We start from the raw sequence: 15,704 nt of genomic DNA, 5'->3' as shown, positions 1-15,704 counted from the left end.
CAACACATAATATATTTAAGATTATTATTATTTTTTGAGATGGAGTCTCGCTCTGTCGCCAGGCTGGAGTACAGTGGCGCGATCTCAGCTCACTGCAACCTCCACCTCCCAGGTTCAAGCAATTCTTCTGCCTCAGCCTCTCCCATAGCTGGGATTACAGGCACATGCCACCACGCCCAGCTAATTTTTTGTATTTTAGTAGAGACAAGGTTTCACCGTGTTGCTGAGGCTGTTCTCAAACTCTTGAGCTCAGGCAATCCACCCCCCTCAGCCTCTCAAAGTGCTAGGATTACAGGTATGAGCCACCGCACCTGGCCTTAAGATTATTTTTTAACTTTTAAAAGCATTCATGTTTCATATCATTGACCTTGACATAGCTCAAGATTACAAAAGGCAGCTCACATATTACAGCTCTTGACATTCAGCCTTGATGTTCTTTAACCTGTGCAGTTGTGACTTAAACTCAGCAGCTATCCTTAGTTCAAAGTATTCTCCGAAAGTAGAATTGCTTGTGACCTTGGAAGCAAGAGCTAAATAAGTTATGTTTAGAAGTAAGAGCCGGCCCAGCTACTCGGGAGGCTGAGGCGGGAGGATCAAGATCAGCCTGGGCAACACGGTGAGACTCTATCTCTAAGAAAAATTTTTTTAAATAAAGAAAAAAATCTAGGCCGGCATGGTGGCTCATACCTGTAATCCCAGCACTTTGGGAGACCAAGGCAGGTGGATCACAAGGTCAAGAGATCAAGACCATCCTGGCCAACATGGTGAAACCCTGTCTCTACTACAAATACAAAAATTAGCTGGGCGTGGTGGCGTGGGCCTGCAGTCCTAGCTACTTGGGAAGCTGAGGCAGGAGAATCGCTTGAACCTGGGAGGCGGAGGTTGCAGTGAACCGAGATTGCTCCACTGTACTCCAGCCTGGCAACAGAGTGAGACTCTTCAAAAAAAAAAAAAAAAAATCTAAAAGTTAAAAGGAGCCGTATCTTGGCCGGGCGTGGTGACTCACGCCTGTAATTCCAGCACTTTGGGAGGCCAAGGTGGGCAGATCACCTAAGGTCAGGAGTTTGAGACCAGCCTGACCAATGTGCCTGTAATCCCAGCTACTCGGGAGGCTGAGGCAGGAGAATCACTTGAACCCAGGAGGTGGAAGTTGCAGTGAACCTGAGCTCTCACCACTGCACTCCAGCCTGGGCATGACAAAGCGGGACTCCATCATTAAAAAAAAAAAAAAAAAAAAATTAGTATCTTATGAATATGTGTATCACCTGTTTATCCAATACGTTTGCCACTTTCCTTAATGGATATGTAAAATTTCTGAGGAACACAAGCCTGTAATTTTTGCTTTCTTCTCAGGTATTTCCTGACAGCACCTCCCTATTGCTTTCCTCCTTCTGAAGTATTTCTGGGAACTTGTTACTTCCTTAGAGTTGGAATTACCAGTATCAGGCCACTCCACTGTTCTTCCTTCACTGTGGCCATTCCCGCTCCGGGAAGACCGCGTATCCAGTCTCCCTGTGGCCTCTAGCATATCAGGATCAGGTGTCTGCTGAGTGTGATATGGAAAGGAAGGACCTGACTTACCACTCAGCCGTTTGAGAGAAGCCCCTACTGGAAAATATTCTGTAAAAAGGTGATGGTCTTTGCTACGATTTAAATGTTTATGTCCCCTCCAAAATTCATGTTGAAACTTAATCTCCAATACAACAGTATTCAGAGGTGGGGCCTTCAGGAGGTAAAGGTCCTAAAAAGTTCATCTCATTTCATCCCCAGAAGCTACCCCAATCTCCCTACGGCGTCTCTGCCCGGAGATGGTCCTGGTTCTGCCTGAACACTGCCAAGCATGGGAACTTGCTCCCTCCCAGGCAGCCCGTGGTACACTGGTACCTGCTTTGTCTCCTGAGCTGGCCTGGTCACACTGCTCCCAGCACCATTTGTGACTGGATTTACCTCGAGTGCCTAATCCTGGGACTGGTCTGGAGAATGCTGGCCCTGAAGATGAGGGACTGGGTTGAGAGGGCCAAATGGCCTCTCAGTACTGGAGGGGAATTTTTTTTTTTTTTTAGATGAAGTCTCACTCTATCGCCCAAGTTGGAGTGCACTGGCACGACCTTGGCTCACTGCAACCTCCACCTCCCAGGTTCAAGTCATTCTCCCACTTTAGCCTCCTGAGTAGCTGGGACTACAGGCACCTGCCACCACACCCGGCTAATTTTTGTATTTTTAGTAGACGGGGTTTCACCATGTTGGCCAGGCTGGTCTCGAACTCCTGACCTCAAGTGATCCACCTGACTCGGCCTCCCAAAGTGCAGGGATTATAGGCATGAGCCACTGCGCCCAGCCTGGAGTGGAACATTTAACAACAGTACCATTCCTACCCCTGAGAACTAAGGCGGTCACTAGATGCTTTCCTGCTTCTATCTGTTATCTCCCTGGATCTTGTCTGATTCTTTCAGGCAGGCTTTTGGGCGTATTTCTCTTCATTGCCCTTAGGTCCCATGGGCCAGGCCTGCCACAGGGTAGGCGAACAGCTGACTAACTTCCTCTACTGGTCCCGGCACAGGGGATTCCAGCTAGGGACAGTGTTCGTCTTCTGGAACCTCGCTCAGTCTTAGACAAACAAGGTAGAGGCCTGGGCTTCAGTTTAATTCATGCCAAATTTCAGCGTGGGCATTCTTGGGAGTCAGACACAACAAAAGCAGATGAGAAAAGGCACACAGGCTTCCCGTGGTGTTATGGTGAGCATGCCAGGCATTTTAATCCACATTCTCATCTCAGCTTCACGACTGCCCCGTCACATAGATAACAGTATTCCTGCCCCGCTGCTCCCAGCATCTTCCTACCCAACCCCACATGCATTTGACAGATGAGGGGACTGAGGGGGAACAAGTTTCAGCAGGAAGGCAGATCCAGGGCTAGAGTTGGCGTCTCCTGTCTCCTCAATTAACTCACTTGTTTCCAGGCCTCTTCAGCCCACCCAGCTTCTGCTCCTGTGGCCCTGTGCCAACGGGGCAGGATTTGGGAGCTAGGCCCTCAGCTCGGTGGGTGTATCCGGCTGCCGGCAGGGGTGAGTCACCTGGAAGGCCTCCAGGACCAGCAGCCTCTTGTTTATGGAGCTGATGGTAGGGTAGGGGGTGCAATCCACCTTGAATCTGTAGTAGAGAAACACCTGCTAAGCCACGGTTTTCAGGGACACAGGGAGACTGCCCTGATGCAGCAGGAGGAGCAGAAGGCAGGGCTGGACGAGGTCCAGGGAGCTGTCCAGGGAAGGACGATGGGGCAGCCCTTATTCATAGGAGATGGGTAGGTCTTGTGCAGTTTGGCATCTGTTACCTACTATTCCTATTTCTTTGAGAACCTACTATGTGTAAGGCCCAGTGCTAGGCATTTATATATACAGACTCTCTCTTCCCCCTTGTTGTAAGCTTCCTGGGGGCAGGGAATGTGCCAGACATTTCCATTTCCCTAACGCCTAGCATGATGCCTTCCAGAGAGGCGCTCATTCGTGCCCTACTGAAGGGTTGATGGAGGGATGCAGAGGTAGAGCTCACTTCTGGGCACAGACACACCACATCTGAGGACATCGGGCAGGTGCTCTTGGGGGTCCACCAGGTGAGCCACCTCCTCTTAGGAGCAGGGGCTATCTATACAGTATCATCTGGGCTGTGGTGGGTGTGGTAGGAGCACTGCCCCAATTTCTTCTGCCCTCTTCCAGGCCAAAGTGGCTGTGTGGCCTGGCATGGTGGGCCCCTTGGCTGGTTTGTGAAGAGTCTGCATGAGATGCTACCTCACCAGCTGAGTGGTAACTGACTGTGGGCAGAGCCAGGAGAAGGGAGGGTGGCAGGGCTCTCTCTTACCTTTCAGCATTTGCCACCTGAGGCACCAAGCACAGATCAGCCATGGTCACCTGAAAGAGGGTTGGGTGGGTTCCCATCAGGGTGAGTACCCCAGACTCACTGGCTGGACTTGGTATGTCCACTGCAACTCTACTGGGGGTACCAACGATCTGCTTTGGCTCTTTCACCCATCCCGCCCTCAATTCTTGTCTGCCCTAGGCCTGCATGTGTGTCTGTCCCCCAGAGCTGAAGTGCCCTTCCAGGCCGTGCTCCAGTTGCCCTGACAACCAACTCTGTGGGTTGAGAAGGCCAGAGACGATGGATTGCCTGGACTGCGCAGACATCATCTAGTGCAATCCCTCAACTGACGCCTGGCCTGCCTCATCCTCTCACAGCCAGTCTTCTACCTTGAGTAACTCCCTCTTGAGATGGTTTAGTGTACTGGGAGTGAGCTGAAGAGCGCCCCACAGCAGAGATCCCCCTGCAGATGCCTCCTCAGGAAGCTCTGAGCCCCACCTGCCTCAGGGTGTGAGAGATGGCTGAGTCTAAGGGGAAGAAAGTGACAGCCTGGGGTCAGCATGAGGGAGGCGGCCGCTGTGGCTGGGCCTGGGGAGGCCTGGGGACAGCTTACCTCATCTCCTACACAGTATGTGCCTGCTGTGCTCTGTAGGATCTGCTCCAGGGCTGTGGAGAGGCCACATAAACATCTTATGCTAGGTGCAGGAAGGGGACACCAAGCTTTTTGGGCCTTGGCCTCCATAGTTATGAAATGAGCGCCCAACTGAGTGACAGACTGAGCACGGCTGCTGGCGAGAACTGGCAGCCAGGTCTGAAGAGAGCTGCTAGGGACAAGCTTCTGTCTCCTTAGGCTCCGCAGAGCCAGCCACCATTTCCCCCACTAGAGTGGACAAGCCCTGCCATTGGCCGCCGTGGCAGCTCTCACTCTGGTGGCTGGCACTGTGCTGGCCTTGGCTTCCTGGCTGGAGTGGGCAGTGAAGCTGAAGTTGGGCCACCCAGCTATGAAGGGCTGTGGGCTGTGGGTGCAGGGACCAAGGTTCCTGGAAGCACTGGAGCTAAGGTCTGGAGGCCCACCCAGCCCTTCGCTTCCCGAGTCCTGCCCTCACCCATGCAACTGTCAGGACCAAAGCAGCCTGGGAGGGTGGTTCAGATACCCAGGCCCCTGTGTGCGAGGGCCATACCTCTAAGAGGCCACTGTGGGGCAGCTCACAGGGTGAGGACTCACCGTTAAATCCAGAAATGATGGCGTTCTGGGCCCAGGTCAGCTGGAACTCCTCTCCCACTTGCTTCAGGACAGACAGGTTCTATGCAGCCCAAAGAAAGTCTGTGATTGCTCTGAGAGCTGGGTGGGGACTGCCCCTTGGCCAAACCCCTTCAGGGAAGTTCACTTCCCATCCGCCCCTGGCTGGACATATCTATCCCTTCTCCCCCCAGGCTCCATGAGCCCCTTCCTTCTACCAGGGCCCTGAGGCTGGAGGGAGGTAGCCATCCCAGCAGCCACCTTCACAGGCTGCCCCAGTGGCCTCAAAAAGCCACGTAATTCCGTCAGAGATGTGCATGAATCCCTATTCATGTGACACAAGACGCGGCCATGGCTGTGGCAGGTGCGCCTACAACTCAGGCCTGTCTCCCTCACTTCTCCCTTGTGTGGTCCCTTGTGAGCAGACGGAGTGTGATAGAGGGTGGGGCTGGGATGAGGGAGGTCCACAGGACTGGCTTTCAGAGATTTCCAGCCTGGCTCCATCTTGGCACTCCTGGAGCCATTTTACCTGTTTCCTCATTATGGAGGAATATTATTTCCTCAAAATGGAGATGTCTGTTTGCTCCAACATCCTTTGTTAAAATGACATGGGAGTGGGGGGCACAGGCATGCAGGGGTCCTGACTTAGTCCCCACTTTGCTAGGACCTACCTGTGGGACTCAGCATAAGTCACTTCACCTTTCTGGGGCTATTTCCTCATTCAGAGTAGAAGCTGGTACAGATAAACTGTTTTTAATACTTACTTGTCTGTTTTAACAGTGACACTTACAAAATAAAATCCTACGTGTATCCCAGTGTATGACCGAGATAGCACAGATGAAAGGCAAGCCCCTCTGGTTAAAGGCGGGAGGCCTGGCCTGGGGCCTGCTCAGAGTCTCCCCTGCCATCCTGGCCCTTTCCCCACCTCAAGCACCTGTACATGCGTCCTTAGAAACTAGAGCTTCTCGGAACGCAGTGGGGGACCAGCTGGGACGGCTGATTTCTGAGATTGAGATCTTTGCCCCCTTCTTTCACATGGTCCAGGTCAAAGCCCCTGAGAATCCAATCCCCCTCCCTCCCTTGACGCCCCCGCCCCCATACTGGGCACCCGCCCCCACAATGGGCAGCTCACACAGCCAATGTGTGAATGTAAGAGTGTGTGAGGTGTGCAAGGGTGCAAGTGTACAAGTGCCACACCTGCAGGGGCTGGATGCCACCAGCAATGAGGTCAGAAATCATACGCACGCTGGCCCTCTTCTTTGGGTCCTGAGGCAGAAGTCGCGGAGTGGGACGCGTCTCCTCTAGATACTCAATGATGGCCAGCTGTCCAGAGGGAAGCAGTGAGGCAGGGACAGGGCCCAGGAACCCTAGGTCAGAGGGGACAGGGCCAGCAAACTCCTCCTCCTCCTCTTCCAGCACCATCACTACACCTCTTCCCTCCACCTCCTCAGCTCAAGCCCTATAAAGCCATTTTGGACCTTATCCTGCAGAACTTGGTTCTCCATGTGCTTGAATCTTCCCTTATTTTCCTCAACAACCTCCCACCCTCCCCATGAGCCTTGTATTGAGCCTCTCCTATGTGCTAGGCACCCTGACCATACACAGGCGAGGAAGACATGTCAGGCGCTCTCATTCAGGACACTGCTCTCACGAGGGCCCTCCCCTAGGCCCTGCACTCACTGACTGGTGAATGGTGATTCCATCAATCTTCAGGGCTGGCACCTGCTTCATGGGATTCAGTGCCTGGAAGTCCTTAGAGAACTGTGGAGACAAGGCCCTGGTGGGCTGGGTGGCCTGGACTGTGTTGGCCAGAGGAGAACCAAGCAAGCCGGAGAACCCCAGGCCTGCCGCCCACCCCCCTCTCCCTTCCCTGGGAAGGCCCTAAATCCTAGGCCCAGGGTAATCCCTGGGGGATCCATGAAGTATCCCAAACCCCAGCGGCTGCTGAGCCATAGGCTTCATCCTAACAGCCTGGCTATGGGCTTTTCCCTGCATCTCACACCATGGCCACCAAGGCGTCTCCTACCCTAGTCAGCCATCCAGAGGGCCCAGTATGGGGTGGGGACCCACTCGCCACCCACCCTCCCAGGGTCAGGCATTGGAGAACTCAGGCTGGGGTACACAGCCTGGACCTGGGCCCTTCCCAGGCCTCCTGCTACTGCACAGCGTGCCACCCTGTCCCACAAGGGAGAGCCAGCAGCCTCTTGCAGTGACAGTCCACAAGACACAGGTTCACTTCTCTGGGGCAGAGCCTCCCCTTCTTCCCCTGCCTAGTGCCTCTTCAATGCCTCCAATTCCCACTTTGTGGTCTGGGAACAGCTTTCTTACCTGTTGGCCCCCATCCTTTATGAGATTGATGGGCACCGTCTCATAGTCAATGCCTTTCAAGGCCAGAGCTAGGAGAGACCACAGATAGCAGAGTCAGGGAACAGCCTCTGGCCATACTCTTAAAGAAAAGAGCCCTTCTAGGGTGACATAAGGCCAAAGAGGGGGAGGCTTCTCTACACTTCTGGGTGGTCAAGGCTCACCTTGGCACTATCCCCTTCTCTCCAGCTTTCCTTGTTACCACCTGCTCCCTACCCCAGATGCATGATGTTCTGCCTCGCTCACCCCTGAACTCTTAGAGACCTCATGATCTGGACCCCCCAATGGGGCCCTCATGCCCGCTGGGTGGTGATAAAGGTGTGTGCCCCGCCACTCCGTGGGCTCCTGGAGGACAGCAAGGGTGTGTCGTGTTTACCTCTGCTCCCCCAGGGCCTTACACAGTGATGACCAGTGTCTTGGTTGGAGACATGCAATTACTCCCTCAAGAAGGCAACTAAGCGCCAAGTGAAGGAGCTCAGGTGGCCACACAGAGCACACACAGATGGCACTCTTGTTCTGTTGGAAAAGGATCTCTTCCAATCTATTCTCTCTGTTCTCAGGGCTGTTTACTAGAGATTCCAGACAGGCATTGGGCTCCTTGGTGGCCTTGGAGCGCATTTGCTGTGACTCCAGTCACCAGATTTTCTCTCCATCCCTTTTGATAATTTCCCCTGGCAAGCTGAGGGTAAAAAAACTTGGGTGGGTCAGCACTGGTGGAGAAGACTGCGTGCGTGTGCATGCGTGAGTGTATTATGCGCACTTGGGCATTCAAGTATGGTGATGGCCAATCTCAGGGAAGGGCAAAGGAATGAGGGGAGAAGGACCAGACATGTCATGGTGTAGAGACAGCCTGGGCAACACCAGGCTACTCCTAGTGCCGGTCAACTCCAGTCTGGGGAGTGACAGTGTTTGGGGCTGGAGGAGACACCTGGAGGAGGGAAGGCCAAAGCACACAGGCCCTACAGACAGCACCTATATTGCTCTGGCTTCTGGCTTCTGGCTCAGCCAGGGCAGAGGCACTAGCACCCAGGGATGGGTTCATCTTCCTGGAGGAAAGTTTCTCCTGGCACCCAGTGCTCTTGCTTACTGATCCCAGCAAATACCAAGTGACTGCGGGATGGAGGAGGGGTCATGGAGGATAGCTTTGCCTCCACACTCTGGAGGCAAGCTTCTTGGGTTCAAATTTCTACACAGTCACTTGCTAACTGTGTGGCCTTGGGCAAGTAACTTAATAGGCCTCTGGAGCCAGACTATATGGTTTGAATTCCAGTTCTGCCTCTTAGTAGCTGAATGATCTTGGGCAAGTTACTTAATGATGCCTCAGTTTTTTGTGCCTCAGCTTCCTCCTCTATACAATGGGGACAGTAATAGTACCTCCCTCCTACGGTTGTTGAGGTTTAAATGGAATCAGGCACACAAAAGCACTCAGCACAGAGCTTTTCCTCAGTACAGCCTTTGCCAAATGCTGTGTTAAGCCGAGGGAGGGAAGGGTCAAAAAAGGACGAGCCACAGGGCCCTTGTTTCTGCTTTTCTGAAGCCTTCAAGGCTGACGCTGGCCCGCTGGTCCATTCTGTTTGCTTTGCCAGTTCAAATAAGATAAGAACTGAGGGAGGCCAGCTGTTCCCCTGCTAGTTACCAGGGGCATATGGATTTTGTGACCCTGCTTTAAACACGGTTGCCAAGGGGCTTTGGAGAGCAGTGTTGGGAGAAGTGTCAGTCCCAAGAAAAAAAACAACCCCCTTCCTCCCACCCTCACCCTGCGTTTCCGGGGTGGAGATGCCATGAAGGGACGGGGGTTCTAGGAGTCGGGGGATGCTGGTTGCTGGGGGTGAGGTCCTTTCTGACAGAGCACCCCTTCCATCCCAGGCCAGCTTCTCCACCCCAGTCCACCCCACTCCAGCACTCAGTCTGGAGGAGGCACAGCTCTTACCAATTCGAACTCTCCATGAGCAGGAGCTTCGGAAATAGGAATAGAGGATGGGCTGAGGAGAGAGGATGAAGGCGCGTGTTAACACATGCTGGGTGGGCTCCAGCTCGGGAGGAGTCAACCGTTTCTTCCTATCCTGCCAGGCCTCCTCTCTCAGGCCTGCATCTGGGCAACTCAGGTCAAGACTCGGAGCTCTCTGAGAGGCTCGTGAAGTCCCTTGGCTCCAAAATTGTGCTGGTTTGAGCTCCTGAGGTCCAAGAGGCCCCCAAAGGGGCAGCCAGTCTGCGAGTGCCTTCCTTACCTTGCCAGACTCTGTCATGGTATCGTGGTGACCCTCAGCCTCCCAGGGAATGTCCCCTCTGGCAGAGCTTCTGAGCAGGGAAAGGAAACCTAAAGGGGTGGATTTCAGGAGCCAATGGGGAAGCTGGGCTACCCAGGCATTGGGGGAACTTTGACTCTGGTCAGAAAGGGCATTTCTGGCCAGGCACAGTGGCTCACGCCTGTAATCCTAGCACTTTGGGAGCCAAGGTGGGCGGATCATTTGAGGTCAGGAGTTTGAGACCATCCTGGCCAACATGTTGAAACCCTGCTTCTACTGAAAACACAAAAAAAATCAGCCAGGTATGGTAGTGGGTGCCTGTAATCTCAGCTACTCAGGAGGCTGAGGCAAGAGAATAGCTTGAACCCAGGAGGTGGAGGTCGCAGTGGGCTAAGACCGAGCCACTGTACTCTAGAGCGAGACTGCATCTCAAAAAAAAAAAAAAAAAAAAAAAGGAAAGGGCATTTTTTTCCAACTTGCTGGAAGTTTCTTACGCTCCTGCTGGGGCCAGGTTTGGTGTCCCCCCACAGAGCATGGCCTGGTTGTGATGCAGTAGTTTGAGTGGTAGAGTGGGCTGGGAGCTGGCATCTGGTCTGGACCTGGTGCAGGAACCAGCTCTGCATGACCTTGGACAAACCTCGGCCTTCTTTAATCTTCGGTTCCCTCATTTGTAAAACGAAGGGTTGCCCTAAAATGATAGCAGGGATTCCTTCTAGCAATGCAGAAAGACGAGGAATTCTAACTTTTTGATGCTTTGGTGCCTGTCTCCTTCAACCCCACCTCCCAGCAGTCCAGGTTCTCAGCTGTCCCCATAAAAACAGCTGGCAGATATGCTCACTCACCCCAAAGGTGAGGTCAAAAGCTGGCAGCCCACTGGGGCCCTATCTGGCCCTCAGAATTTCTGTTTGCTCAACACAGTAGTTTAAAATGTTTCAGGTAGTTGCCAATGTTTAAAAATCAGGACATTTCGTTCTATTGTGGTGGGTCATGCCTGTAATGCCAGCACTTTGGGAGGCTGAGGCCAGCAGATTACCTGAGGTCAGAAGTCCGAGACCAGCCTGGCCACCATGGCGAAACTCATCTCTACTGAAAATACAAAAATTAGCCAGGTGTAGTGGTGTGCATCTGTAATCACAGCTACTCGGGAGGCTGAGGTATGAGAATTGCTTGAACCCAGGAGGCGGAGGATACAGTGAGCCAAGATAGTGCCACTGCCCTCCAGCCTAGGGGACAGAGCAAGACTCCATCTCAAAATAAATAAAGTAAAATAAAAAATAAAAATCATGATATTTTATATACAACACCTGTTTTTTTCTTTAAAAAATCTGGAGACAGTAGATTTGGGCTCCTAAATACCAACAATTGATGGGAACAGACTGATGGCCCCCATCAACCAGGGTATGCCCTCTAAGGTCTGCCATGGCCTGTATCTGGCCCACTTTCCTCATTTTTGTTACCTTTGGGCCCTTGGGGGCAGCTGGGTGTGTGATCTCTACTCCAAAGTTTAAGGGGCTCAAAGTTAATTTCTCTGCTACTTCTTGGGGAGCCAGCATTTCAAAGTGGAACCCAGGAAAGACTCGCCAGTGATTAGCACTCATGAACCTTCCCACCAACACATGTATCCCTATGGATGGGGGAGAACTTGACAGAACTTCTCAGATACCCTGTTTACTACCCCTCTGACTAGAGACATTTCACCAAAGCTCCCTCTCCCCTCTGCCACCCCCAGAATATTAAGCTGCTCCCTGAACCTGCTTTCACCATCCCTGTACTACCAACTCAGTCTGCTAGATGGCAAGGGTACAAGTGGGAACCTAGGCCCTTCCAAGGTGGTTCCCAAGCCCAGGAGTCCCAGCCTGTCCTGAAGGTACCTTTTGTGGGGAAAGTAAAGATGGTCCTGGCACAGAAAGCAGGCGATGGGCAGAAAGTGCCTTTCGAAGAGGAGGAATTGGGTGGCCACAACTGGATCTTTCTTATTTGGAGATGCAGTCCCCTTTCCTTACTTAGCCAGGCTACAGGGGCCCTGGGGCCAAGGGACAGGGACTGCTGGTGACCACTAGAGAGTGGCAGATATTAATTGGCTTAGAATCCCTGAAGAAATGCCTTACCTAATGGTTAAATGCCTTTGGATTACACCTTTGGATCTGTACTACGAATGACCAAAAGCATGGTAAACGCTGCTCCCCTCCATCACGACCCACAAGCAGGAAACCTGAAATCTCTTAAGCATTTTCTGCTTTCTCTTACCAGTGATACCTATGCAAACCATCCCCCGTTCCTTTCTGCACTTGTAGAACTAAATTTTAAGCCCAAGTATCCATCTCATCAGCACTCCTGGAAGACTTCTGTTTCCAATTCAAATATGCATTCTGATTACTTTAGCAGATTTTATTTTTAAACCATGTCTTACACATGATTTGAGAAAAAGACTCCTAAAATCCCATTTGGAAGAGGGAGGACTATACCTTATTAACGTGACACAAAGTCCCATCTAACGTGCCACCTTCCTTAGTGCCATAAAAGTGGTTCTCAAACTTTACGGCGCGTTAAGACCCATCAGGACCGCTTACAAAAACATGCAGATTCTTGGGCCCGTTCCACCAGAGATGAAGAGTGGCTTTGGAGCGGCCCCCGGGGAAGAACATGTGAAAGCCGTGAAGCTCCCCAGGTGATTGTCATGACTGCCTCTCCTCGCTCGGGGACTTTTTTTTTTTTTTGAGACGGAGTCTCGCTCTATTGCCCAGGCTGGAGTGCACTGGCCGATCTTGGCTCATTGTAAGCTCCGCCTCCCGGGTTCACGCCATTCTCCTGCATCAGCCTCCCGAGTAGCTGGTACTACAGCCGCCCGCCACCATGCCCGACTAATTTTTGTATTTTTAGTAGAGACGGGGGTTTCACCGTGTTAGCCAGGGTGGTCTCGATCTCCTGGCCTTGTGATCCGCACGCCTCGGCCTCCCAAAGTGCTGGGATTACAGGCGTGAGCCACCGCGCCCTGCCCAGGGACTCTTACAATACAAACATTACTGGAAGGCCATCTCCTGCTAGGGCCAAGAGAGGAGCATGAAGGGCTGCGAGAAACTGGGAAGCTTGGGGCGACGTTTGGAAGCCCTAGTGGAGGGGTCTGTTAAGGGGAGCAGGGAGGGCGGGGCAGAAATGAAGCGCGTCCGGACAGCGACTCCACCTGGCTACGAACTCCCCACCAGGACCGCCTCCTCCCCCAGCCCAACCCTCCGGGGAATTCGAGACCCAGCGGGCAGCGTGCAGCACGCAGGCGCAGAGCGTGCCCGGCGCAACGCACGGCACGCCGGGAGTCTTTGTCTGCTGGGCGGGCGGAGCAGCTCACCTCTGACCCCGACCCCCAGGGTCTCCAAGTGTCTAACCAGTTTCCCTCCACCCGGGTGCGCGGCACAGACCTTCCCCGCCTGCATGTGGCACTTCGCGCGACCCCTCCTCTAGGCCGAGAAACTTCGCGCCTGGGACTCGCCAACAACTAAGGCCCAGTGAAACTCGACGAGTCAGGCCCGTAGCTTTCGTCCGGGTAAAGCGAGGGTCTGGATGGACTACAATGATCCTTCCGGTCGCCTCTGGCACGCCCAGCCCTCCTGCCACGCCCCGTACCCGGGGGCTGCTGGGAGTTGCAGTTCCCTGAGCCCGACCCCTCCTGCACAGTCCCCCCTCGGGCCGGCCGGCCCTCCCGGTCCCGACATGCTCTGCGCCTCCTGCCGCCTCCTAGCGGCCCGGGCCGCCACCACGCTGCCCGCCCCGCCCCGAGCCCGGGGCCCCGCACTCCGCTGCCGTGGAAGGGAGTTGCATTTCCCGGGGTACCCCGAGCTGCCCTCCTGTGACTCCCTGGCGGGGCGGCTGGTCAGAGTGTGCCTCTGGGCCGGTGGGCGAGCCGGAGGAGGGGGAAGATGCCGCCGGCCACGGGCGGAGGCCTGGCGGAGTCCGAACTGCGTCCCCGGAGGGGCCGCTGTGGGCCCCAGGCTGCTAGGGCCGCAGGCCGGGACGTGGCCACCGAGGCTGCGGCGCGAAGCCCCAAACGGCCTGCCCGGGGCTCACAGCGCTTCGAGGCGGCCGGCCGGTGGGCCCTGCTGGCCTTGGTGACGCTGCTGTCCTTCGCCACCCGTTTCCACCGCCTGGCCGAGCCGCGGCACATCTGGTGAGTGATGGGAGGGACTCGGTGGCCACCATGGCAACCGCGAGGGGACGCCGCCCTCTGATTGGCCCGAGGGTACGGAGGAGGCGGGATCTACAGGAGGAGGGGCGGGGCCGTGGTGGAGGGGAACTTGAGGTACCGGGTGGGTTGGCCTCTGGCGAGGTGCATTCTCTGGGAGGGGGATCGTTTTGCTCTGGTAGTGGGGCAATGGGATTGTTAGGATCTGAGGAAGCAGCCCTCATGTCTTCCGCGTTATGTTACAGTGCATCACCTGGCTTGCAAATTGTGGCTTTTAAAGGTGCTTTCAACTTTCCAAAGAGAATTGCAAATTCTTGGGTACAGAATTTTCTAAGGCCTGAGTTCCGATATCTGCAGGATTTTCAGGCATCAACAGAGGGGAAAATACCTAACTGTGTACCTTTATCTTATAGGGCAAGGACAGTTTGGGTGTTCAGGTATGGTGACAAAAGGATTTTAAGAGGCAGAACTCTTCCTGTGAGAAGAGATTTATTTTCTTAAAGGTTTAAGCTTGTACTATCCAGATACTGGGTGTCAGAAATGGAACTCTTTTTTTCTTTTTCTTTTTTTTTTTTTTTTGAGACGGAGTCTTGCTCTATCGGCCAGGCTGGAGTACAGTGGCGCGATCTCGGCTCACTGCAAGCTCTGCCTCCCGAGTTCATGCCATTCTCCTGCCTCAGCCTCCAGAGTAGCTGGGACTACAGGCGCCCACCACCACGCCCGGCTATTTTTTTCTGTATTTTTAGTAGAGACGGGTTTCACCGTGTTAGCCAGGATGGTCTTGATCTCCTCGTGATCTGCCCGCCTTGGCCTCCCAAAGTGCTGAGATTACAGGCGTGAGCCACCGCGCCTGGCCCAGAAATGGAGCTCTTTAAGCAAAAAGTAGGCAAGAAAACAGACTGTCAGGGTTGCTTTATTTAGAAATTAATAAATTAGCCTGTTATTGTGTCGTGACTGCTGGCAGAAGATGAGACTCCTGGGTTAGAGACAAAGGACCTTATTACGGGAAAGAGGATGCATGTTAGAAGCAGTTTCTCTTGCCATCCAAGTCCCACAGGGTGACGCTATGGGTTTAAATGGATGACTGCACAGGCAGTGGGTTGCATCCAAGTGAAGGAACGACAAGCTTGGAAAATCTGCTGTTTTATAGACGGCAGTACGCAGACCTCCTCTTTGTCCTGGAGGGAGACACTGCCTCTTCTCTCAAGGTTGCTTGCTGCAAACACAACCCTGAGAAATGGCCCAAGTGCGATGCAGTCAGGGCCTTGCATTCTTGGTATACCCAGAATGATGTGTAGAGGCACGAGCAATCTGACAGCCTCTCTCACTCCTCGATTCTGCAGTCTTGGCTTCTAGCAGATTTTCACATGAATATGCAACTCCCCTGGCTACTCTGATTAACCTGGCTGACAGAGGCAGGGACCAAATCTTTTCAGTTTGTCCCTTACAGCATTTAATTAAGGTTGTTGTCAATGGGACTCTAAGCAGCAGAATAAGGCCAGCTTACAGGATTTACCTCAACCATGCCCTCCAGAGTCCTGAATTCAGCCACATGTGAATAAGTCCTGGGGGCACCAAGGAATCTTATTTCAGACATCTGGTCTATTAACCACTGTGACCTGTGCACAGGAGTTCAGATTGATCTCTGATCTTTGTAATTACAGTAATTACAATAGCCCTCTACCCTTGTAAAAAAAAATTGTAAGAAAGTAACTACCAGGCCAGGCACGGTGGCTCACGCCTATAATCCTGGCACTTTGGGAGGCCGAGGTGGGCGGATCACCTGAGGTCAGGAGTTCAAGACCAACCTGGCCAACATGGTGAAACCC

At 53.5% G+C, this 15,704-nt stretch overlaps 2 protein-coding genes across 20 annotated transcripts in view; one reads left to right on the top strand and one right to left on the bottom strand.

Moving 5' to 3' along the window:
- Positions 1–2,730: 2,730 nt before the first annotated feature.
- On the bottom strand, positions 2,731–13,866 carry GSTZ1 (glutathione S-transferase zeta 1). 6 transcript variants are annotated; one of them, XR_012416040.1, is made up of 10 exons: positions 13,115–13,265; positions 9,386–9,437; positions 7,420–7,487; positions 6,772–6,852; positions 6,289–6,414; positions 5,763–5,824; positions 5,077–5,155; positions 4,465–4,517; positions 3,855–3,904; positions 2,731–3,149 (listed from the first exon to the last, which is right to left on the bottom strand). XR_012416040.1 is itself a non-coding variant. In XM_065549137.1 (9 exons), the coding sequence occupies exons 4-9, from the start codon at positions 6,820–6,822 to the stop codon at positions 3,023–3,025; spliced, it is 486 nt and encodes a 161-aa protein (XP_065405209.1). In that variant the 5' UTR covers positions 6,823–6,852; positions 7,420–7,487; positions 9,386–9,437; positions 13,761–13,866; the 3' UTR covers positions 2,731–3,022. The 6 variants fall into 6 exon arrangements, 4 of the variants coding, with proteins under 4 accessions (XP_065405209.1, XP_045252754.1, XP_005561943.1 ...); XR_012416039.1 differs by lacking the exon at positions 13,115–13,265 and adding an exon at positions 9,684–9,743; XM_065549137.1 differs by lacking the exons at positions 5,763–5,824; positions 13,115–13,265 and adding an exon at positions 13,761–13,866.
- POMT2 (protein O-mannosyltransferase 2) overlaps positions 13,404–15,704 on the top strand; it is a 46,095-nt gene continuing 43,794 nt past the window's right edge. For all 14 annotated transcript variants that reach the window (XR_012416037.1, XR_012416033.1, XR_010588576.2 and 11 more), the window contains exon 1: positions 13,404–13,860. Coding sequence is in view for 4 of the 14 variants with exons in the window: in XM_065549132.2 (XP_065405204.1) it covers positions 13,613–13,860 (248 nt within the window). In the remaining 10 variants the exon portion in view is untranslated. The remainder of the gene's footprint in view (positions 13,861–15,704) is intronic.

The sequence above is a fragment of the Macaca fascicularis genome, chromosome 7, assembly GCF_037993035.2.
Source record: "Macaca fascicularis isolate 582-1 chromosome 7, T2T-MFA8v1.1".
Taxonomy (NCBI): Eukaryota; Metazoa; Chordata; class Mammalia; order Primates; family Cercopithecidae; genus Macaca; species Macaca fascicularis.
Note: the sequence above shows the minus strand (reverse complement) of the source record. Positions and strands in the feature narration are given on the sequence as shown.